Source organism: Equus przewalskii, chromosome 18 (assembly GCF_037783145.1).
Source record: "Equus przewalskii isolate Varuska chromosome 18, EquPr2, whole genome shotgun sequence".
NCBI lineage: Eukaryota > Metazoa > Chordata > Mammalia > Perissodactyla > Equidae > Equus > Equus przewalskii.
The window spans coordinates 56209398-56235096 of NC_091848.1; the positions used below are offsets into that span (position 1 = coordinate 56209398).

Here is a 25699-nt window from a genome sequence, read left to right on the forward strand (position 1 = left end):
TAGGATCAGATTCCTTGGTCGTTTGTGTTTCTTCAAATGCCGTTGCCTTCTTTCTGCACTGAAGCAAGTTCTTGTTTGAATGGGAAGTGTGACCTCACAGAGCCTCAGTGTCCCCTCCACAGCCCCTCCCTCAGTCCTAGAGGTAATATCTTACCTTGTTCTACTTTGAGTCTCGCTGAAGTCCTGTGCAGCTTGGGTCCTTCAGAACGCTGTGCTAATGGGGCACCTCAAGTGCTGCGTGTAGACAAGCATGTTGTTCCCAGCTCCTCAGCTTACACACATGCTCCCTTATCTCATCGGACGGCCTGTACAGCACACAAAGTCAAAGATAAAAGTGTTAAGAATTTCAAGATAACGACGGCAGGGTATTAAACTCAGCATGGGAGCCTTCTGAGCACGGGACCCTCCGCAACTGTACATGTTGCATGCCTGTGAAGCTGACACTGCCTCAGTGACCTCATCCACAAATCGGGGCATAATAGTACTTGTCAGGTAGGATTGCCGTGAGGAGTAACTAAGTTAAGAATGTAAAGCGCTTAACAAGTATCCGGCGCATAGATAATATTCAATATATGGTAGTTTCTTAATACCCATGTTGCTCTATTTCCCAAATGAAGTCAGGAAACGGTTACGTAGTCCTGCTGGGAAACTTGATGTAGGTTGAGCATTCTTTATGTAAGCTCCACTAAGCAAGATGTGCTTTCAAACACGGTGAATGCTCCTCCATCGGTGTGGTGGTCATGAGGCACAAACATACTAAACAGGCCAAGTCTGAGGTCCGTTCAGGAGGTTACTTGGTTTACACTACGCAGTGGGAATTCTTTTGGCAGGTTACAGCAGATGGGCTGTGTGGGGTGTCCAAAAAAAGACAAAGGCTCCAGACTTTAAACGTGGGTGAATTGCCAGGTGGTCTCTGGCTGAGAATGAGGTCAGCTCAGTGAAGTCTTGGGCAGAGAAGCCTCTGCTCCAAACCCGTGGAGGAGAGATCTCTGAACCCAGAATGAGAACCAAACAGGGATGTGATGGCTGCCTGAGCAAGTAGGAGTGAACTCTGGTTGACTGCAGCATCCAAATGAAATTTGGTGTAGAGTGGGTTTCAGGATCCAAAGTTATTGAAGAAATATTGTAAATAATACCCATCAATCAATCAATTAATTCAATAGAGCTGCTTATAAAATGCTATTTTGTATGCCCGAAGTGTATTTGGCTTACTTATATACATATATATATATATATATATATATATATATATATATATAACTTACTTATGTATATATATCTATCTAAACCAACCATTCATCTTGAAAACATCAATTTAAAAAAAGATTATTTGATAAATTGTTAGCTCCTGCTTGAGTTTCCACATACTGATTATTTAAACATCATTTTATTTAAAACCTAAATATTTTTCAAAAAGATTCTCTTTTAATTTATTTTCCATTGGTGTATTTTAGGTGAAAACTGTACCACCTTATATTGTAGTTTTGTTTAAAAATTGTTCATGAAAATGACTGGTTGGATTTGATAATAGGCTGAGAAATTAGGCAAACAGGGTAAGGAATAAGTAAAACATCGTAAATATTCAAACTCCCACAAAAGTAGACAGGCTCAGCTCATACCACAGGTGAGACTCGTGTCTTACACAAGTGTGATTTTCCTTCTCCAATTTTGAAGCATCAGGCTGACCCTCGGCGAGGAGAAGGGTAGCAAAATAAATAGGATCTGATTTTCTAAAAATCTCTTCGCAGGGAAAGGGTTGAGGGAAATGTGGCATGAAATTTGTGTCCAGCATGATTCTTCTAAGACCTCTTCCCCACCCCTGTCCAACCGGTTTTGAAAATCTGGATTTAATTTTCTTTTTAAAGCTTAATGGGCTGAACTGTCTCAGGGATATTGACTTTCGGAATCCCCGGGTCCCCTCATCGCCGGTGCTGTGGTTACGATGACTAAAGCGGGGAGCACTGAGTCAGGAATGGGCGTGCTGCCGTGAACCCTGCTCTCCTCAAAGCATTTTCCTGATGAATAATGTTATTATTGTTTCCAGATGCGGAGCCTAAATATCTGATAGTTGTGCGACCCGCCCCTCCTCCAAACCGAAAGAAATCATGCTCAGGTATTTTCATTGATTTTTTTTTTCTTTTATTAACTTTAAACCATGCCTTTTCATCTCTTTTCTACCCCTGGAGACCCAGTGCCTTGGGGACAGATGCCTTAGGAATGGAGATCAGAAGATGTGCTATGTTGACAGACAGCCCTTGCTAGTGAAGTGGCCCAGCCGGGCAGCGGAGACGGCCTGGAATCTCGTCCCAGCCCCACGCACACACTGGAGGGATTCAGGCAAATTCCAGAACCTCCCTGTGCCTCCATCCTGCCGCATGATGGGCTCTTTGTGAGAATTAAATGAGGTCATGGACATGCTACATGAGGCAGGGCCTGGCCCGTAACGTGTGCTCATTGAGACTCAGCCACGGCCCGTGGGCTGTCTCCACTACACAGTGTGTGAACTCATGCCCGCTACCCTGCCTTCAGACTGAGGGCAAAGGTTGATGTCTAACCTTTGCCGAAGGAGACTGTCTGCATTTCAAAAGCATAGCTCATTCATCTGTGTGTAAAGTGGATTGGAACTTAGGTTTCAGTTACTCTTGATCTCTCCCTTCTAAACCTCTTCTGTTGAGTCAAACAGAGAGCAAGCATTCTTTCATACAACAGCTGGGCAACTCCATCTTCCCAGGGCTAGGAGACTCGACACAGGAAAGCAGACACCCACGAATAAATGAGCAGAAAGATTTCTACATGACTAAAGCAAGACTAGAATCCTATATTGTCCCAATTTTACTACTAAAATTTCTTCTCGGATCAAATAAGCAGCCATTGCTCTAAGGAGGCACCAGCAGAAGCTGTGAAAATGCTTTACCACCTGAGACCACACCTTCCTCACTCTGTAGATGGAGTGGAACACAATGGTTTGCTTTTCTTTTTCACTTTGTCATGTGAACAGTTCTCCGAATAATTCTTTCCTAATCATGCTTGTCTCTCACGGTACACTGGATGCCACACAGAAAAGGATCTTTGTTTGTTTGTTATATCTTTCTAAAGCCATGAAATGGGTGGGAGCAGCATACAGACCCTCAAATAGACTGAGCAGGGGGCCTTTTGCAGCTGTGTAGTTTGTCTCCTGGATGTGTCAGTCCAGGCTGCTTGCCAGAAATCAGTTGCCACACACCCCTCCCCTCTCCTCCTTCTGTTGATTTCCACTTTTCTTAAGAGAATCAGTAAATGGTCAAGCATTTTGAAAAATACAAATTCCTTTTCTGGCCTCTTATCTCCAAGTGCAAAGGAAATTTGAATCAGTCCTCACAACTTATTAATGATAGTTGTCCGGGCAGCTTTCTTTACACTTTAAAATAAATGTACTCTCAATACTTCAAGACTCTATTTCAAAATATTTAAAAATAAAGTCAAGAAGCATAAGTATGTTTCCATGAGATTCCGGCTTCATGTTCTCTGAACTGTTTCTTAACGCAAATATGATGTTACAAATACACAAAAATATATAAGGAAAGTCAAGAGAGTGGTTACCTGGTAGTAGCACTTTATAACTTCATTTCATTTCATTTTGGGGCTTCCATGACACTGGCCTCAGAAACTATTTTTCACTGTGTGATGACCAGCTCAGGAAGTTGTTTCATCTTGCTCAGGATATGGTACCACACCTTTCCTTTCAGGCAACGGATGTAATTTTTGTTTTTGGAATCTGCATTTGAGAATGATGTAACGACTAATGTGACAGCTTCCATTCATTTTATATTTGCGTCTGCCACATACATTTTAATTATGTAATCATTTTTATGTCAAGATACAAAATTAGTGAGATAATTATTTGATGGTCGTGTAAGCCTTAGGTTCCTTGGAGAAAGAATAATCTATCCTTTAAATGGGATTATCTTCATATATCGGGAGCTATGCCGATAATGCAATGAAAAGAAAACCAGATTACAATTCAGGAAACCTAAATTTGAGTCTGGACTTTGCTCTCGGTGTGACCATGAACACCTGCATCCTACTCTTCCAGCTTTATTATAACTGTGTGCATATGTTCCATTTAGATACTCACTGTAAAAAATATGCCTACTGCAATGATATGACAGGGATTTTACTCTTCCAAATAGGTTTTAAAAAAAGAATATAAGCTGTAACTTAGACAGTAAGCTTTCTTTTCTCTTCTTAGATGCTATTTCATACTAATCTACAGTCCCAGTTAAAAAATAAGCGTGCTTTTTTGTCTGTAAAAAAAATGGAGTGAGTATATGTGTGTTTATTTCACTGGTAATAACCAAGACCTCTACATTCACCCCTGACCCACAAGAAAATAAAAACTAAGTATAATCAGACATAGTTTATGTGCATAAATTACGCATATATGAAAAACATAGGTACAGATATACATATGCATATTAATCTCACAAAGGATATTTCATTTGATGCATGCTTAAATTCATGGGCAAAGAATTAGCAATATCTGTGCACTATATGAAAAGAAAAGGAATTGGATGTTTCCACACTCTTCATCATCTTGCCAAGACATCTTTATGCATTTTACCCTTAATCATGAAAATAGACTAAATATTCCTGGAATTAACCTGTATGTTGCCTCTTTAGGTAAAGCACGCTCACGCAAACCTCTCCAGCTGGTGGTTGGCACTCTGACGCCCAGCTCAGTCTTCCTGTCCTGGGGTTTCCTCATTAACCCTCACCACGACTGGACGTTGCCAAGCCAATGCCCCAATGACAGGTAATTCACCATCATGGAAGATTTTACTTTTTGTCTGAAAATCAGCACTTGCTTTTAATAGTATTTGTACATGCTTTAGAAGGATGTGTAAACAGCAGGAGCATCAGCACTTACAGATGGTCTGTCTGCTGTACAGCCTGTCCTAGGTGCGAGGGGAAGAAGATACTCAAGTCAGGGTCCCTACCTTGAGGGAGTTATCATCTACCTGGATAGAAAACACGTGCAGGTATTTTTTTCTTTCCAAAGAATAAACTACAAAGGAGAATAAGCCAAACACCAAGTGGGGAGTATCGGTGAGAAGTGTAATAGAAGCTCAGAGGATGAGGCTGAAGGCAGTTAGGAAAGACTGCAGAGAGTTGGAAAGGTTGATCTTTGATTGGAAAAGGGTGGATCTTTCTTCTGACAATTGAAGACGTGTTAGAAGTAGTAGTTCTCAAGCAGCTAAACCAGGCAGCATTAGCATCAGCATCACCTGGGAACGTGTCAGAAATGGAAATTCTAGGGTCCCCTCCAGACCTACTGAGTCAGAAGCTCTGAGGATGGGGTGCAAGAATCCGTGTTTCAACAAGGCCTCCAGATGACTCTGATGCCACTTAAGGTTGAGAATCACTGGCTTAGAAAACTGGAAGGATACACAGCAGGAGGAGATGCAGGCAGAGGAAAATCGCAGAGTCGGAAATGAAGCCATCATCTTCTTTGGCAGAACAAAATAAGTAAAATCTAAGCGTATTTTTAAACTACAGCCATTCATCCATCCAACACATGTGTTTGGAACTACGTGCTGGGCACTGTGCTAAATGCTGAACCATGATTCTAAACTGGTTATAAAGTGATATTTTCTTATCATAAATATTCACTGCATTAGCTTCAAAATTCAAAACTTTGCATCTGGCAAGCATTAAAAATTTTCAAGCTTCAACCAAGGCATTTTGCTTGAAAAGTTCTTTTATTTTAAATACACCCAAAGTGATTTTTAAATTTTGGAAGTTGTTTAATTCTCTTTTTTAATAAAAAATTTGTTATTGAGGTGTAATTTAAACCCAGTAAAACGTACAGATCTTAGGTGTACAGTTTGATCAGTTACAGAAAAAAAAATGCATATAACCATGTACCCTACACCCCGTCAGGAAACAGGACATTTTCATCACTCCAGAAAGCACCTTCCTCAAGAAGCAACCACTGATTTGATCTCTCTCACCATAGATTAGTTTTGCCTAATCTAGCATTCTGTATAAATGGACTCATACAGTATGCTCTACCTTTCTGTCTGTCTTCTTTCATTTAGCGTGTTTTTGAGGTTCACTCATGGCATCACAGGTATCAATAGTTCATCCCTTTTTTATTCCTGAGTGGTATTGCAATAGGAGAATATTCCAGAATTTATTGCTCCATCCTCTTGCTGGTGGACACCTGAATTGTGTCTTGGTTCTTGTTGTTATGAATATAGGTTTTATAAACAGTTTTGTATAGGACTTTTGTAGACATACCTTTTAATTTCTCTTAGATAAATACCTAGGAGTGGACTTACTGGGTCACCGGGAAGACGTTTATTTAATGAGGTATATATATATGTATGTGTGTGCGTATATACATATTTATATTTGTATATATTTGCATGCATACATATATGTATGTCTGTATGTATATATACAGATTTTTTTTTTTTGGCCTAACTTTCCCATTTACACTCCCACAAGCAACGTAGGAGAGTTCTGGTTGCTCCGCATCCTCACCAGCATTTTGCGTCGTCGACGTTTTTCATTTTAGCTATCCTAGTGTCATTGTGTGTACTAAGGGTATTGAGCACTTTTTCACACACTTTTGGCCATACATCTATTTATTGTAGTGTCTTGTTTAATTTTATTGGTCTAAATTGAACTAAAAAGAAAGACCTTTAAAAATAGCCATGTTCTCAAAAGTACCTTTCATATGACTTTGATTAGAAAATCTAGACTAAGAAAGAAAAAAATTAAATTTTCCTTCTCATGTCCATAGTTCTGAAGGAAAAAATGGTTGGAAAAAGGTATGTAGAAGATATTGCCAAAACCAAATTTTTTGAAAAATAATCTTGAGATATTTCAAAGAATCTGAAATATTCCTTTTTCACCCACCATTAAACTCGTAACTTATTTTGTTTGGAAAATGATCTCTTGAAAGGACATGCTTTCTTGTGATAATTCCAATTTCTAGTGAATTGGTCCAGGGTGCCAATGCCAAAAAAACAAACATCTATGGATTGCTTTCTTTTTCCTTTTCATCTTTTTAGCCTCTTATTAAAAAAGAACGAAAAAAAGACAAGGGGGAGGGTGGGAAGGAAGGAAATTTGGTATTCTTGTAGCAAAATACAATTGATTTTAATGGTACTCACCTGCTTGATAAATCCAGGAGGTTCAGGAACCTTCAAATTCATGTGGCATAATTTGGACATGATTTCCTCCCATTTCCTCCAGCCTCTCCTTCATTTCTCTTGGTCCTACTGACCCCTCCATGAAGGAATTTATCTGATGACTGATTCTAGTTGGCAGCTGTTGCCGTGGTTTGACAGCACAAGGCGATAATGAATGTGGAGAAGGTAGAGGAGCAGATGGCCAAGAGCTAGGATTTTAACCATGGCAGTTGCCTTGAAGACTCAAGCTACTCAGACCACACACGCACCTCCCCGCAGCCCCTTCCTCAGACACGCTGGCTCTGCTCTTCTCATCAAATAGATGGAGTCATGCTGGTCACATCACAATATTCCAAATCAACAATTCCACCTAGAATAAAGTTTTTTAAAAAGTTTCAATAATTGTGTGCCAAGACGGTTGCCAACTTTCAAACCTGAGGATCAAGGTATCCTTGACAGAAATGGGGAACTGTTAGACCATGACTAAAAGGGAAGAATTAAATGGTAATGACTAAAAAGGAGCATTTGGAGTACTTACGGATTTCATTTACACATGCCTCCTTTCTCCCTGCTTACTACAGTTAATAAAGGGCTGGCATTTAAAGTCTTTGTGGTATCTGAGAAAAAATAGTAGACTTTATTTAAAAGCTCTGGAAATACTGTACGCATTATAAACACCCAGATAAACCCATCAGAACAATTTTAAATCAGTGTGATTGGAAGCAGACTTGGAGAAACTTTCATATGCCACCTTCGTATGATCATGCAGAATTTTTTTAGAATTTAGAGTAATTGAGTAGGTTAGAATAAGCATTAGTAGCTATAGGGAGTGATTACTTGTTGAAAATTGGAAGAGTAATACTGTTGAAGTTTTCCTTCAGGAGTATCTTCTTACCAAACTGTTGGAATCTGAACGCCCTTGGCTCAATACTGGACACCAACTGGTGTCATTTTAATCCATTGACTCTAGTATTTGGCATCCTGTATAAAGCCTCTGATTTAAAAAAAAAATCATTTCACATTGGTTTATATAGCTTCGTTTATCCTATGCAAATACAAATAATTTATCGGAAAAATTTTTTCTTTCTACTTTGGTTTTGGATTTTATACATCAAAGTCATTGTGTAGTGAGTTTCCAGTGAGAGAACTTCTGTTTTTTGTTTCATTTCTTTTAAGCTCGGAAATATTAATGGAATGTCACTTTATCCTTTGTGGTATGTTTCTATTCCTATCTGCTTAGGGTCCATATGGGTCTCCCATGTTTTTTAATCCTTTTCTGAGTTCACATTGGCAAGTAGATGTGCTTAATTTACAGTTGTTATTCTTAATGGGCTTTGAATGGAAGAATGTACACATTTGTCTTCAATATATCTAAGGGCAAAAGAAAGCTTTCCAAATTGGCCCAGATGAAGAGTAAAACCAAATTTATTTCAACATTAATAGCTTATTTTTTCCTTCCCTTGTTTCCAACTTGTTAAAGTGTTCAACATTGCTTTAGTTCTCACTCCTTGCCAACTTATAAAAGCTTTCTGATTTGTTTAGAATCACTTTCACCTTTTCTAACGCTTTCATAGTTTACCCATTTACTCTTAATGAAGAATGCGAGCCTTCCCTTTCGGCTGGTCCGCAGCAGGTTCTTGCCTTTCTTTTTTCAATCCAAAGTTTTTTGAAAAGTGGATATTTGTGATGCTTGTAAATTCTCACTTGATTGAGCCCAGTGCCTTGTTCTCCATTTGTCTTGCCGTGTAAAGTTTAAGCTCTGTGAGGACAGAACTTGTGCGTCTTCAGCACCACCGTTTCCCCAGTCCCCTGGCCAGCATCTGGCATAGGGTAGGCTCTCGGTTGAGTACATGAAGAATGAATAAACAGTAGATTGTCAGCATTTTCACTTTTATGTCTCACCATTACTTCAAACTTAATGTGACAAAATCAAACATACTTTTCTCTTGAAATATCAGCTCCCTTGTCTTATCACCTTCTGATGTCCCGTAATTCTTCCACTCACTCTAACTTGAAACTTTACTCATTTTTTATTTTTAATCTGCTGTAGCTATTGAGGCCCCAAGTTATGTTGACTTTGCCTTTGAGAAGCACCTTTATCTTCAGTATCGTTATCTTCTACTTCTCCATTCCCACGCCAATGATTCCAATCCAGCCACTCCTCACCTTACCCTGGATCCTGGAAAGAGCATCCTGGCTACTTTCCCTGGATCTTTTTTTACCCCAATCTATCCGGGCTCTGCAGTCTTGAGGAAATTTAGACTATCCATCATCAGCTCACTCTTTATTCATCCCAGATTTATTTTTCCCTCTCTTCTCTTCTTTCCGAGGAACACATTTCTGACTTCAGTGCTCATGACCCTGTCCCTTCCACATCTGCAAGCCTTTCTCTTTGACCCTTCACTGCCCTTGGTGCCCTGCCTCTTGCTTGCAAACATGCTCAAGATTTCCTTGCCCGAAAACAAACCTTCTGCTGATCTTGTTTTGGCTTCCAAGCTACTTTTCAGTCTCTTCTCTTAATTCTGAAACTTAGAGTAGTTTGCTCTCATGTTCACGACTTCTGTATCACTCACAGTCTTTATTCCCTGTCACTGGCTTCCATCCCCTTTCTTCCACTCCACTGAAATTTCCCTTAGTGGTCATCAGTGATCGATTAATTGCTCAGTCCAGCAGTCTCCTCAGTTCTTATCCTTTGTAACCTCTCTGGAATTATGGGCCATCCTCCTATTCAGAACTCTTCCTTTCTTTGACATTTTTATTTAGATTTTCTTCTTACCTTCTTCCTACTCTCTTTTGTTTGCTTGTTATCCTACCTCTCAAATGTGGAATAGAGTTGTACCCTTGGATCTCTCACCTGTGTCCTCCTCACCTCAGCTATGCCGTGCCTTTAACTGTCACCTCTGTGTAGAACAGTGATTCTCAGACCTGGATATGCTTGCAAATCCTGTGGGAGACCTTGTTCAAATGCGGATTCTGAGTCCATAGGCTTGAGAGCTTGAGAGTCTGCATTTCTAATCCCTGGCATTGCTGTTCTACAGAGAACAGTAGGAGCGACAAGGGTAAAAATGACTTCCAATGCTGAACCTCTGACCTGGATCCATTTTGTGAGTTCTAAGACTATATATTTTTAGTGATCCATGGAATGTTTTCATTAGATCCATCAGGTAACAGTGGTCAGCTCCTCAAACTCAAACTAAATTCATATTTTCTATATTACTAAAAGAACTCCTTTTCCATCACTTTAACTTCCATCTTCTCATGTTTCAAAATTCAGTTTTTATTTTTATTTGCATTTTCCTTGGCGCCCACATCCCATAAGGAGTCTAGTCTCATTGATTCTCCCACAGAAATATAACTTTGATCTGTTCTTTTTCCCCCTTCATTCTGTTTCTTCTGTGATTTATCCTTTGTTGTCTCCTATCTGGACAACAGCGTATTAATTGAGATTCCTCCCTCCAGTTTCTCTCTGATTCTTTCACTGCTGAGAAATCTAGCTTCTCCATCGCTGCTCAACTTTATTCACCTGGTGCAGAACCTCCACCAGCTCCCCACTGCCTGGTAAAAGAAATAACAGAATCTCTCCAAGAATCCAGCTCAAGGAATATATGAGTCACGCTCCTGACATAAGGTTTAAATCTGGCCTACTCTCCTCTCCCTGCTCTGGGCAGAATGTCCTGTTTTAAATCACACCGCTGGGATAGGATTTAAAATGCAGCCTGCGAGTTTCACAAGTTCAGGCCACAGAGTGCCATACCCAGACACCCTCAGCACTCTCTGCTTTTCATCCTGCCTTGTTTAGTTATATTCATATGTACATCTCCCTCCCTCACTACACTGTGAGCTCACTTTTGAAGTTATGCACGGTGTCCCACTCATCTTCCATCGCACACAGAACTAGCATCATGTTTTACGACAGTAGTTCTCAACAAATGTGTAACTGAATAAGCAAGTGGAATGTCAAGAACAAGCCTTAAAAATCATCTAGCCCGGCCAGCTAGTCCTTGAACCTCCTCTGCAACATCTCCCATCCGGAGTCCACAGTGAGTGTCTCTGGGCACGGTAATGCAGCATGAACACTGAGGGTTCAAATTTTGGTCAGATTGACCTAAGTTCAAACTTCTGCTCTATTATTAGCTGAATGGCCTAGGACAGATTACTTAAATGCTCTAAGCCTTGATTTTCTCATCTGTAAAATGGCAGTAATGATAATAACATCTCATAGGGTTGTCAGAATTAAATGAGATGACACATGTAAAACAGTTAACAGAGTGTCTGGCATGCAGTGAGCACTCAATAAATGGTACCATGTTTGCTGCTGTCCCCCTTATGGCTTTTGAAATCATTTACTTTATATTCCATTATAATTGCCACTTCAGGCAAGCTATTGCATTTTAAAATCATTTAAAAATTTTAAAATCATCAAAAACTTCTTCCTTTTTTTGAGCCTAAGCCAGCCATCAGTAGGTGATAAAAAGAATATGAGAGAGAGTTTGGAAATAGTTGACCAGTTTGAAAATTATTGCAAGAGTCCAGGGATAATAAGACCCTAAGCTGGTCCCTTAAGTGGCCCTTAGGAATAGAGAAGAGACCCGTGCAGGAGGAATCATACAGGGAAACAACTGGGTTTGAACCCTGATGGGTGCGAGGGGAGAGGGAGCTGAAGCAACGGGAAGAGGAGGAGATTCAGAAAAGAAGATGAGTAGATTTCAAGGTCGTTGTGAAATTCATGGAGGATTGAGTTATTAGATGTAACCCTAAGGTTTTATTATCCTAACAGTTCAGACAGCAGGTTACAAAGAGATCTGGGCATTATGAGTGGTAAGAAAGTAGGAGAAAGTAGATTACTTTTAAGAAATTTTGTGTCAAAAGATACCAGAAGGGGTAAGAAGCGAGTACTGATTTCATTTTTGTTTGATAGATTGGAAAACATCTAAACTACTTTTAGACTCAGAGAAAAGTCCTTGAAGAATGGAGAGAAAGAGTGAAGAGAGGATGGAACCAGGAAATGGAATAAAATTACCAAGAAGCTTACTTTTTAGAAGAAGGGAGAACCCTGGAATCAGAGCGGGGCAAGGAGAGAGTGAAGGGGGAGGAGGAAGGGAGCAAAGCAGGATTTATATGAACGGTCACAGTCTCAGGAAGGCAAGAAGCAAGAACATTGACTACAGGGGCATCAGGAAGTGTCCTTTGAAGTGAAGACAGCAAAAAACGTATGGAGTAGGTGATTTAGGAAATACAATAATAGTTGATTACATAGAAATGAAAGCATTGCTGAAAAAGGATAGAAAACCCAAAAGATGGCCCACCACGTGCATCAAGCCAGACTAGCTTCTGAAAGGATGAAACTAATTTCTGCATTCTCCAGTTTCTTTGCTGGGTATAATGTGCTGCCAGTTACGTCACAAATTTTGTTTGTGGGATTTCTGCCTCTGTATTTTAGTGGAATAGAATGTCTGATATGTAGCTAGAATGAATTTTTAGAAACAGAAAGCATCTCAAAGATTGTCTAGTCCAACCCTTCTTCTTTTTTAACGGAGAAAGTTGATGCATAAGTGGGCAAAGAGACTCTCAGGCCTGAGGTCATGCTGCTAGTTTGCAGCTGACAGATACCCAAGCCGAGCCACTACCTGCCTTCTCCACTACATTTTGAGGAGCTGTGGACTTTTTAAAGCTGTAATTACACTTATTGTCAGTATGGAGACTATTCGGGAGATCCAAGCACAGAATAATGTCAGTTGAAGACTACCCTCCACAGTTTCTTACCACTTAACTAGGAGATGAGATGTTCTTGTTCTTAAAATCCAAATTGCTAGAAGCAGGCTTTCCAGAGGTTTGGTTTGAAGACAGTCACAGGCTGTATCTTCAATGGACTTGCTGCCTCTCCATGCACTTGTGCCAAAATTTAATCATCCACAGAAAGAGGTGCAATCAATGTTTGGTCCTGGGTGTCTTCAGACAATAATGTGAGGTCTGTGACTGTATGTGATTGCAAATACACACACACACAAAAAAAAGCCTTAAATAATGCTAAGAGGAATTCTAGTCCCTTTCACTCTTCATTCATTCTGGGTCGTTTTACCTGTCTTTTTCCATCTCCTTTTGCCAGGCACCACAGTCTGATGCAACACAAAAGGCTTAGCTTAGGAGTCAGAACCAGCCATTTGCCCAGGTCTGCCGCTGGTTGTCAGACATCAGACACTCCTCGGCCCCTTGTTTCCTTCTTTTCTAATTCTTGCTCTGCTCATTTCAAAGTTTATTGTATAGATAAACTGAAATAAATTAAGAAGAACTTAAGCCCTCTGCAAATGTTCAGTGCAAACATTTATCGTATTTTCCTGCAGCTTGCATTGATACTATAGGAATGGTGAATTTTGGTAAGTGAAGCTTTACACGGGGACACATTGCAAAATATAAGGGTAGACCTAGTGGCTTAAACAGTATTTTTTGGTGATCGAATCATTGGCTGTTTAAAGCAATTAAATTCTAATTTTAGAATGACCCCATGAGCCCCTAAGAATCCATTCTATTCATTCCACAAATATTTATGAAGCACTTGCTGTGTGCGCGGTTGTGCAGCTCTCTGTTTGTTATCATAAGGCCTATATTTTGCTTGAAAATCAAGGAAAATTTCACTGCTTTATAGCTAAGTAGTCTTGTTTGCTATCTCTTAAAACTTAGAGCTTGCCTACATTATACAATTAGCAATTCAGCCAAGATCGACAAGGGTGAACCTCACTGGAGCAGAGAAAAAGGGTTAGCTGCCTGTACACTTATTTTTCCTGACAAACTTGGTACAAGAGAGGGCATTTCAAACGCTTTGTGATCAAAATAGAAAATTTTACAGGCTGGATTTGTTTTTTACATGTAGATAAGTTTTTAGAACAGACCATTTCTGTCCCATTTTATTCCTGGGAAGACGATCTAAAATCAAGCTTACTGGGAATCCCAGAACCTGGCCTTTAGTAGGTCTGTTAGCAAGGGGCCCCCGGATCATGCGAGCAATTCAGGAATGTATCCAAATCTATCCAAACTAGAGACACATGGTTGTGGTAGCCCATCTGGTCTGATTTTAGCTTCTCCGTGTTTCTTTAAGGTCCTGTAAAGCCAGGGCAGGGAAAAAACAACAAAAATTCCATGCAGCGTACTTGTCAAGAAATGTGTCTCATAAATCACTGTTGCTGTTTCGAGTCCCAGGACACAGAGGATTCCTGTCCTGTAACATTTGTTCCCAGCAGCCGTAAGGGCTTTGGCTGGAACAGCCTCCGCACCCATTCTGTCTTTTGCTGCTTTGGAATGGGGGATCGGGACCCCGAGAGCAGCTTTTACCAGAAAGAAGCAAGCTAATGAATGATTTCAAGCATTTCAGTAGTTTGTGACTAGGGAGAAAGTGGGCTGAGTGTACAAATATAGCCCCTCTCTTCGTACTTATTATACCGTAAACCCTTTGCTGCCTTCATGGGTGTGCAGGTCCATGGGGTCCCCCATCTAGAAGGGCCTGTGCTTGGTTTAATGATCTACTGTCACTGTCTTGAAATTCTTAGCCATTTTTGAGCAAGAGGCCCCATGTTTTCGTTTTGCAATGAGCTCCGCAGATAGTGCGGCCAGTCCTGGCCTTGGTTCCCAGATATTCTGGGTCATTGCTTCTGCATCATCAAGAGCTTGTGTCTGACACTTAGAGGCTGCCCAGTAAACATTTGTAACATGAGTAAATGAGTGACTTTTTAACACTTTAAGTAAAAGAATTGTCCCAAATCTTAGTCCATTTAATTTTGCTGGGGTGGGGAGTGGGAGAGAGGTACTAAATTTTTGAGAGAAAATTTAAAATATAAGAACCTAAAATATTATAACAAACACCTATGTTTCCATCATGATATATGATGGCTGTTTTTTTTTTTAATTCTGTTTGCTGAAAATGTTAAAGAATAAAAAGCAGATAAAGTTTACCTGTTGGCCCCACCTCCAATCCCATTTATCACCGTCCCTGCTCGTTGGGAGCCCAGCACTATCACGCAGGTTGTATCCTTCCAGCCTGTTGTCTCTTTATAATGCCAGGAAGAATATGTGGTAACATAGTTGGTGTGTTTTAATATTTATGTAAATGATACAAAACTACATACATCATTCTGCAATTTGCTATTTTCTTTCAATGTTTGTTTATAAAATCTGTCCATACTGATACATGAAGCTTTAGTTTATTCGTTCTTGTTACTGTGCACAGTAGAAACCACATGCGCCTTCCTGACCTGTGGCCCCACTCAGTGAGGCTGTTTGGAGCAGAGCCAGAGGAGTCTGGCTTTGTGTTATGGTTCTGCTTCTGCCACTGGTAAATGTCGCTAGCTGGGTCACTGGGCAAGTTAAGTGATCTTTCTGAAACTCAGTTTTCACATTTGTAAAATGGGATTAACAATTTCTACCACTTAGATGTTCTGTGTCAACTAGACGAGATAACACATGTAAAACTTAGCCTGTGATAAGGGTGCAAAAAAATAGTGGTGGGGATTATCATTGCTTTGCCATATATTATCTGAATATTGTGAAGCCCTAAGCAAATATGTAACAGCAATCTTGAATTTGCGTTGTTCAATTTTTCCCTTTGTACCCTTAGCTTGGCTATTGGTCTTGATTCTTTTTTTACAAAGATAAGAAAATCTCACCCGTGAAATGCAGTCCTGGATGCATCTTAGAGCCTCAGGTTCCTCTTTTACAAGATTGAGTGACGTTACCTCTAGCGCACCTTCTGTGGGGCGAGAGGCTTAAGCCCATACAATTATGAAACTATGATATTAAGTATTTATAAAATGATGCCTATGTTCTGCACTGTGCATAACTGGAAAAAAATGAACATCTAGTGTTTTCCAACTTTCACTTTGCAAACTAACAAATAATGGCACTGAGAGCTCTGGGGTTCCGTCAGATCATAACTACGCTGCTACACGGTCCCCTGACTTGCAATTAGAAATTAAAAACTTAAGCACACTTTGAGCTATTTTCTTCATGTTCTCTGCAAACTTCGGAAAATTTTAAACAGAAGCTTATATTAAATATAATCTTCAGAGTAGATGGGAGTCCATAATGTATTAAGGAACTTGAAATAACATTTTGAATTTCCTTCTGATTTTAAAGCATTATATTTTGGCTGTTCAACAGATTTTATACAATTCGCTACAGAGAAAAGGATAAGGAAAAGAAATGGATTTTTCAACTCTGTCCAGCCACAGAAACAATTGTGGAAAATCTAAAGCCCGACACGGTTTATGAATTCGGAGTGAAAGACAACGTAGAAGGTGGAATTTGGAGTAAGATTTTCAATCACAAGACTATTGTTGGAAGTAAGTACCTGGAACGGTTTGTCTCAGCAAGCTTTCTGTAATGTTTTTTCTTTTTTCCCTAATTAACAAATTCTCAATTATCTTCTTAGTTGTGTGATGTGAGATGATTTCGTTCCCATCCTCTAGCATTTGAGAGAATTCAAAACTGAAGTTATTGACTATTGATATTACAGAATCTTTTTTATAATGAATGCTTTTTTAAAAAAATGTGATAAACTAATATTTGATGCCTCCATTGATAACAATTCATTGGCTATTGTGGTATTTTAATCAGTCCTGACCTATGAACATCAAGTAAGCAAAGTACCCAATAGTGCGTGTGAACGTTCAGAGGGGAGAGCTGGACCCGTAGACGCGAGCCCGCACAGTCTTCAGGGCCCCCGGCTTTCTTCCTGCCCTCCCTTCATTCAGGTTTCACTGAAATTAACATTTGAAATGACAGTAAATAAAGTAATAGCCAACTTAGAGAGCGTAGGAGGTATAGTTGTCTTCATAATTATTAGTTAGAATTGACTTAGGAACAAGAAGAACAAAAATAATGTCATTTTCCTTTGTTTTTGTCAGGTAAAAAAGTAAATGGGAAAATCCAAAGTACCTATGACCAAGCCCACTCAGTGGTACGTACCAGGCTATTTTCAAGCATGTTTTCTAAAAATTGTGTCTACATTGTATTTTTCTTTTAATAAGGAAATAGTCCTATTATAAGATACTAACACTGAATTAACCGACTAGCTATGGGATGTTGTGTAAAGTAGCTAAGGTTTTAAGAATTAGTTTCTTTTTCAGAAAATGGAGCTGAAAGTATGAGATAGGTCATCTCTCATTTGTTTAAAGCTCTAAGATTCCACATAGTTACTCTAGTATTTCAATATTCCAAGTATTTTGAGATTATGCTTGTTACCCTGTCCTCTGGGATGGTTTTCACTGTATCGTCACAAGGTCGAATTAGTACCTGTTCTTCTTGACATTGCTATTGTTCAAATCTTTCCTCTATTTTCTATCACTTCCTACTTAAAAGAGTCAGTTCTTTCCAAAATGATGGTTTTTAACATGCCCAGCTTCTTTCAGTTCAGGATATGTTTGTATATTTTGTGTGTCAGGCATTTTCCCCCGTTTACACAGCCTTTTCTCTCTCACTTCGGAAACTCAGTCCCTTGTTGTCCTCTTTCCCTCCGCTTTTCAAAATTGTTCTCAGGCAGCATCGTCTCAGTTATGTACCACCTACTGTAAGTGTCAGCCACTGCCTCACCATCACAGAGTTGTGTGCGTTTTAAATCACATGCCAGTTATAAAGTGAGGGGCTTTATGTCCCTGAGCAGGTGGTGGAGGTGCTTTGGTGAGAAGAGGGGCATTTGGTGCTGGCTTTGCTCCCTCAGTGTTGGACGAATCCAGCCAGGGAACTTTCCTCCAGTCAGGTGAACACACAAAGGCTCGGTTCGTGGTTGCAAATTTGCTCTATTCAGTGTGTGCCTGATGTAGTGGATGGATATGTCTAATTCATGTCTAATAGTCCACATAATAGCCCAGTGACCAGGCAGCCCAGTCTGGAGAGAGAGAAAAAGTACTACAGACCTCCCTAGAATAAAAAAAATGTAGGATTCTTTTCAGTGACAGAAAATGGGTTTGGATAAAATAGAACTGACTGAGTATCAATCCTGATAATGTGAATGTTTCTGTGGTTTGAAGTGGCAGAAAAGTGTGTGTGTGGGAAAATTATTATCAAGTCAAATGAATTATCAAATGCTCAGGAAAGTGTTTTGATGTATTTCAAATCATAATATAAGAAAGGAGGTTGCAGGTAAATTCCCAGACCTAGATTTTTTCTTTCTTTCTTTCTCTTTCTTGCTTTCTCTTTCTCTTTCTTTTTTAGGTTTTGATTTTTCCCTAAATATCTGATATTTAGAGATTTAAAATGTATGAAAATGGGAAAAGAAATTTTAACAAAATTACCTATAACATCAACAAATAAAGATCAGTATAAAATCATTTATCCTCTACTGATAAAATTTCAGATTTTATTTTTCTGTTTGCTAAGCATGTTTTCATTATAAAACTAAAATTATGCTATATATGCAATTTTATGTCTTACTGTTTTCACTTAGCCAAAATAGGGCATAAGCATATTTCATGTCATTAAATGCTCCTCATAAACATAATCTTAATTGCTGTAAATTACGTAATCTAAATACTCTATCATCTACTCAGTCAGTTCCCAATTTGTAGGCATTTAAGTTATTTCTAATTGTTTTTTAATCACCAGTGATGTTATGGTAAACATTTATGATCATAATCTTTATTGACATTTCTAATTGTTTCCTTACAATAGATACTTAGCATAGAAATTAACAGTTTAGATTTTTAAGATTTTTAAAACTTCTTAATATGTATGGATCAACGTTCTTTCCAGAAAAGTTGTACCAGTTTACAATCTTGCCCACAGTATATCAGAGTTATCTTGCTATAGTCCCCTGATTACCAACATTAGGCATTTCAATGATGAAATTTTTGATTAATGAAATAGTTTAAGGGGTTTATTTTAATTTCTATTTCTCCAATTGCTGATAAAGTAGTACTTCCTTCTCTTGTTTATTAGCCATTTGTATTTTCCATCTAATGACCTTTAGCTTCAGTTTTTTGTTTTTCGGGCGTCTTGTGGTTTTTTTTAGTGAATAGTTTAAAGACTTTATAGATTAAAGAACATTGGCCTTTTGTCTGTGATATCATCTAGAAATATTCTCACATTTGTTATTAATTAATTTTATTTATGGGAACTTTTGAAATAGGCAAGTCTTGAAATTTGCTTAACCAGATTATTCGTCTTTTCCATTGTCATAGCTTCAATTGCATTATATTTTAGGAAGCCCTACCCTATCCAGAGGGCAGCTACATATTTCCCGATTTCTTTTTCTTTAGTCGTATAAGTGGTTTGATTTTGTAATAATTGAGCTCTAAACTGTGTGGGTTTTATTTTGCTGTATCGGATGGAGTAAGGTTCTATACAGACTAGGTTATGTGTTTTTTTCTGAATAACCAACCAATTGGCCGAGCACCGGTGTTGATTTGTGCCATTCCCTAAGGTCCCTTTGGCTTTGTCTCCTTTAAATCCAGTCAATGTTGTGTAGGAAAGGGGAATCTGCTGTACCTCCAGGGGAGCAGTTGGTCTGTCTTTCTCTTCTAGAACGTCCTCCCTCTTGTTGTGAATGGTTTCCTAGGAAGCAAATCTTATCTCCCACCCTCTTGGCTGTCGTGCTTTATCTTCATGTGACTCGATGTCGTTTCTTTCATTCCTTCTTTTTTGTGATGATATCCCCATAATTTGTATTTATTTTGGCAAAATATTTCATTTAGGGTGAGTTACTCAGCAAGATTGGGAAAGACGATTGACGTTTTACTCCCAAGGAATTTAATTTCTTTTTCACATCATAAATAGCCATGGCGAGAAGGGCCAGGAAGAGACTTCCTGCATCAATGACACAGAGCCAGGCACTCTATCACTTCAAGCTGTGAGGCGGAGCACCCCAACTCCCGCCAGCTCTGACGAGCTGCAGTTTGAAACTCTTGGTTATTTCTGAAGGAAAACCCAAATTGATTGAAAAAATATTTTAAGGCTTCTCTGTGAGGCTTTCTTCATTGTTCCCTTCTAGACAAGAGGAAAAGTGTTTCATGAGCTGACATCTGTGCTCTTGAGTAGCTCTAGAACGTGGAGAAGTTAAAAAGGAACCACTTGGGACAGCCTTGAACATCTTATGAGGCCACTTAGAACTGATTCTGAAAATTGATTTGATTCTTTAAAAGTATATTTTAATCCAAAGTCAATATCCAAATATTCACACATCTCTTCTCTAAGACTGATCTTAGAAGGCAGTATTTCAAGAGATGTGAAATTAATTCCAGATGTTTTGCTTTTAGAATCTTAAGCAAAAGACGCTTTGAAAAATATTTTCATTTATATCTACGTGCTTACACCTAAAACTGACATGCAGCAAAAACTCTAATTAACACCTGCCAAACAGAGATCCTGGAAATGGGAAACACAATTTGAACTTTAGGCTATCCATTTTAAAAAGGTAAATAATATTTAGGTTAAAAATTTGAAAGTTAAATACAGCCCCATCTTAAGCATCTGGGTGCATTATATGCTGTAATTCACGTATCTGAGTCTGTGACCTGCTGGCAGCCCCAGGACCGCTGTACAAGTGACACGTCACAGGGGTCTCTTCTGATTGGTGAGTGTCTTTGTTCTATCAGGGCTTAAATACTTTCGATACCACCCCTGCCTGTACCTCTAGAAATATCAGAGAAATGGCATATGCATAATCAAAAATGCGATTCTTTCTTTATAACTTACGTCACTTGAGATCCATGTAATTAAGGAAGAAAAAACACATTTATCATGATAATTGTTCTATTTAGTCCATTTTGAGAATCTAGAACACTCTTTTTATGAAGATGAAACCTAATATTTTTCTGTTGGGTTTTATTATATAAAAAAATAAAAGATTGATGGCCAGAAGGACCTAATTTTTATATATTATATTTTTAAAACCTTAGTTATCTAACTGGTTCATTAACTAAACAATCAATTTTTGAAGTATGTAGCATTTATTAACAGAGATTTAAAATACAAGTTCAATTATTTAATTAATCCAAATCCAAATCAGTATTCCCCTAAAATATGATATCTATTTTCACCCTTCCATTCTTTCTGTCAGAGACCCACCTATCTTTTTAAAAAGCCATGTCTATTATTGGCAAAAAAAAGGAAGTGGTGTCAATTTTTAAAGTGTAACAAGCACCAGACAAATGAAGTGAATAGGAAGAAATACCATACGGTCCCCAGCCACCCCTCACCATCAGGTACCACTGTGTGATGCATGAATGCATCGGGATCCCTCCATTCTTAGCCATTGTTGTCCTGAGTAGAAACTGGAAAGTTTATATCTAGGCCAACGACATCGCCAAAGGCGTATGTCTGATTCCTCCCTAGCTGACCAGAAATTGGAAGACTTTTGCAAGGAGGACATTAGATTCATTCTTAGTCAGATGTTGGGTTAAATCAGTATGTTTCGTAACTTTTGTTAGGACATCCTAAGAATGAATTAAAACCAGAATGTAATATGCCCAAGTTCTTTCCATGTGGTTTGGCTCTCGAGCCCCTGAAATTGGATTCTGCGCAGCCCTCAGCCACTCCCCAGTGGGCAGCTCCTCCTCATCTCAGAGCCTGGAAATCTACAGTGAACATTCTGGCACCACGAAAATGCCAAACGGACAAACCCGTCAAGAATAACCTGCAAAAAGTAGTGTCCTGGTGTTATCACTACTTCTAGTAAAGCTAATTTTCAAAATAATATCAGGAAGCAGTTAGTATAATGCAGAGTCCATTGAAAGCCCCTCGCCCTGTGTGGCCACTGCTCTGGTTGTTTCTGGATAACCACAGGCTTTTCCTAACCGGGACTAAAAGGCAACTATCTACATCTTCAGGGACATAACCTTTTAGCATCCTCTCTTCATTGAATCTCACCAATTGGCTACTTAGCCACAACATCCCAGAAAAATGGTAAAAGTGAATTCCCTTAACCAGTCACCCTGCTCGGCATATAGTACAATCTGGGTTCTTAAGGGACAGGTGTCTCAAAACAGAAAAAAATAAAATGATGCATCTCTTATGGGATAGGTGGGAAATATGTTTACTTCTTGGTATACCATAAACATTTAGAAAATAGTTATTGAATGCAGATGGGACAAGAGCAGAGAAAGGAAGTGGTGATGGAGGTTTGCAGCAGGAATGGGGGTCAGCAAGCTATTAGAGAAAAGAAAGCCAGCAAGGAAATGGCCTAGGAAAGAAAACTGGACCAAGTAACGTCCACAGACAGCAGGTGTGCTGAGGCCGCACCCGCAAAGCTGTGCAGCGGCTCGCGGGACTTTCACTGCCTCGCTCCCCACTCCGCTGCGTGAGACTCCTGCGCGCACTATGTGGTCACACAGTAAGCCTGGGACAGCAAAGAAAGGCTAGTGGTACCTTCATAAAAAACATTGTACATGAAAACAGTTCAATTAAAATTGGGTTGTGGGGCTGGCCTGGTGGCACAGCGGTTAAATTCACATGTTCTGCTTGGGCAACCTGGGGTTCGCCACGGCACCCCTTGGCAAGCCATGCTGTGGTAGGTGTCCCACATATAAAGCAGAGGAAGATGGGCATGGATGTTAGCTCAGGGCCAATCTTCCTCAACAAAAAGAGGAGGACTGGCTGCAGATGTTAGCTCAGGGCTAATCTTCCTCAAAAGAAAAGAAAAGAAAAGAAAAGAAAATTGGGTTGTAAATGGTTAAACACTGTTAACTTGGAAATTATCACAATCTTTCATTTCTCAGTGGGTCCAGGTAACAGATGTTTTCCTACACTTTTGAAAGAAGACACAGAGAAAGGATTCACAGCATGGATTTCTTATTGGGGATTTTAGAGCCTTCAGCATAGAAACTTTGAGTAGAAGGACTGTCCTGATGCCATTTAGAAACCTACCTATAGAGAGGTAGCTACTTGCTCAGTAGTCGAGTCTTGGTGCGTCTTTGGGTTACAGATTAGGTAAGAGAGTAATTATAGGTCAAGAAGGAATTGGATTCTGCAGCTCAATGATTTCTTTATTTTTGGCAGTACATATTGTACGTATAGTCTTGTCATCATCTTAATAGAACACTGGTCTGTACTCAAGAACTGAAAGAGAAACGTTGTTCCATTCATGTGAAGAGCGGAGTATTTTCCATTTGTCCTTGTCAAAAAATTGTTTAAAACCAGCCACCACAGCAAAGGAAATATAAAATTGGGATAATGGAATTCAAAGGCAATCAACATAGCAGCATTTAGGTGTTCTTGCTATAACATGACATGTCTCTGAAAAACTTCAAATTCTGCAAAACGTGCACTAGACACAGGACTCCTCAGGAAAATAGAGGACAAAGCGTTCGAAGCCCCTGGACTGTGGCCACAGCTCTAACAAAAACAATTACTAGTTCCTGGAAAGATAATGTGGCTCCTCTGGAGCAGCAGGCATTTCAAATTCTCAGAAATGATGGAGGCCGTGTGCTGCAAGGCTCTCACTGGAGCAGGACAGGTGGAGGTAAGGCAGCCACATGAGGCCGAGCCGTGGGCCTGACTGCTGCTCTCTGGAGAAGGATCCCATGTGTAAACGTGCGTTACTGAATCTTAGTCCATTCAGGCTACCATAACAGAAGGACCATATCCTGGGTGGGTTAAAGAACAAACCTGTGTTCCCCACAGTTCTGGAGTCTGGGGAATCCAAGATCAAGGCGCTGGCAGATTTGGCATCTGTTGAACGCCTGCTTCCTGGTTCACAAGCAGCCATCTTCTCACTGGGTCCTCACATGGCAGAAGGGTGGAGGGAGCTCTCTGGGGTCTCTTTTATAAGAGGACTAATGCCATTTATGAGAACACCACCCTCATAAGCTAGTCACCCTCCAAAGACCCCACTCCAAATACCATCACATTGGGGATTAAGTTTCAACATATGAATTTTAGGGAGACACAAGGTTCAGTCTATAGCGCTGGGTCAACAGGTATAGAAGCTCCTGTTAAACAATAACCTGATAATAGTAAACTTTTATTTTTTGTGGTTTTTAAACACAAGAATCTTAATGTAAGAAGAAAAATAGGCAATAGTAAGCTTGGTATTGTGGCCCTTCTTTGTTATGGGCATATCATTTATTAAAATGGGAGCATGTTGTTAGCAAGTCTCTCTTACTCACAGCTATAAACACCTGTGTGGTGACTATCTCATCCAGCACATCCTGGATCATCAACAGATCTGGTCCATGGGGCATCCGTATCACATACACAGGTTAAGTCAAGCAGCAAGAAAGCAATCTCATGCTTGCCCCATTAATTCAATCTAATGTTTCTGTCTCTATTAGCTGCCCTCTCTTAGCCTGTTGCCATGTCTCTCACATGGCTATCTTAGCCTTGGCTCAAATGATGTCCGGTGATGACTCCGCCTTAAAGTGAGCACTATGCGTGTCTCTAATTCCGGCCACTCTATGACATCAGAACTTCCTGGGGGAAGCCTGAGGCAATTTGGGAGAGGAGGGCACAGTCCCCTGGGACCTGCCCTTACAATTCTAAGGTCCTTCATGAATAAATACGTGCAGAATGGTTAAGAGTACAGGCTTTGGAAGTAGAAATGTCTGGATCTGATTTGCAGCCCTGTCTTCTTGGGAGAGGACGTGCCTGGTGTCAGGAGCTCATGGTGGTTGTGTTGTCTGCGGTGGCAGCAATTGAATAAACTCAAATAATTGATGGTGACTGGTTTTAAAAGATAATATGTAGCTTAACATCTTTTTCAGAGGAATGTAAAGACTGAATTTGGCTGGGTATCATCACAAATGAAGTGAAAATCAACTAGTATTCAATCCAGAGGACTTAGGTTCTTTTCATTGCATTTTCTGAGTAAACCAAACTAATGCGAGTTCTCAAGAAACTGCTTCTGTCGAACCTTTGGACATTAATGGGGGAAAATCAAGTGAGTCCAACAAAACAGAGGCAGGAATATGTCTGAAAGATCCTCCAGCAACTGTTAAGCCAGTGTTACAGGAAGCTTCATTGAAGAGAAGAAAACGCTACTTCTAGCTCTTTGATTGTTTTTAAAGTTAACATTAACTCAAACGCTGACTTTCTTCCTCTCTCTTCAGCCATCGTATGTCCCAAGGAAACTAATCCCAGTAACAATCATCAAGCAAGGTAATCTGTGCGGGTCTGCTCTGGATATGTGTCCCGAACTATTTTTAACGCACTTTTTAACTGAGATAATTAAACATAGCCTGTATTTTCTCAATTTTTCTGATTATTGTTTTTCAGAAAAAGTTTGAAGAAATCAGCATGGTCTAGTAAATTAGAAGTTGATAGATAATTTTGGCTGAGCCCGGGCTAGTCCCTTTATTTGGTTGATTAGGAACGAAGCAACTATAACAAGTATTAAGTTTTAACGAGCCAGTTAGATGCGTGTGGCTTTGCTCGGGGTGAAGCGACGTACATGAAGAAAGTCATTAAGACGCTATTTGGACTAATGGCATGAAAACTATGATTTAGGGGCCACTTTGGGGAAACAAAGACATCTAGGTGTTAAGAATTATAATGTCTTATTTCATGTTAGTATCCATTTGTTTTTGTCTTGACTTCCAGTTTTT

General features: G+C 39.6%; 1 protein-coding gene and 1 long non-coding RNA gene across 52 annotated transcripts in view; one reads left to right on the plus strand and one right to left on the minus strand.

The window, feature by feature from the left end:
* Positions 1-25699, plus strand: part of ABI3BP (ABI family member 3 binding protein) — a 238310-nt gene that overhangs the window by 84241 nt on the left and 128370 nt on the right. For all 50 annotated transcript variants that reach the window (XM_070582016.1, XM_070582022.1, XM_070582021.1 and 47 more), the window contains exons 3-7: positions 2045-2113; positions 4660-4792; positions 16326-16507; positions 17072-17124; positions 25205-25253. In XM_070582016.1, coding sequence (XP_070438117.1) covers positions 2045-2113; positions 4660-4792; positions 16326-16507; positions 17072-17124; positions 25205-25253 — 486 coding nt within the window. The remainder of the gene's footprint in view (positions 1-2044; positions 2114-4659; positions 4793-16325; positions 16508-17071; positions 17125-25204; positions 25254-25699) is intronic.
* The window catches only part of LOC139076925 (uncharacterized), a 140542-nt gene that overhangs the window by 3111 nt on the left and 111732 nt on the right, over positions 1-25699 (minus strand). For both annotated transcript variants that reach the window (XR_011528983.1, XR_011528982.1), the window contains exon 2: positions 155-305. This is a non-coding gene — a long non-coding RNA (uncharacterized lncRNA). The remainder of the gene's footprint in view (positions 1-154; positions 306-25699) is intronic.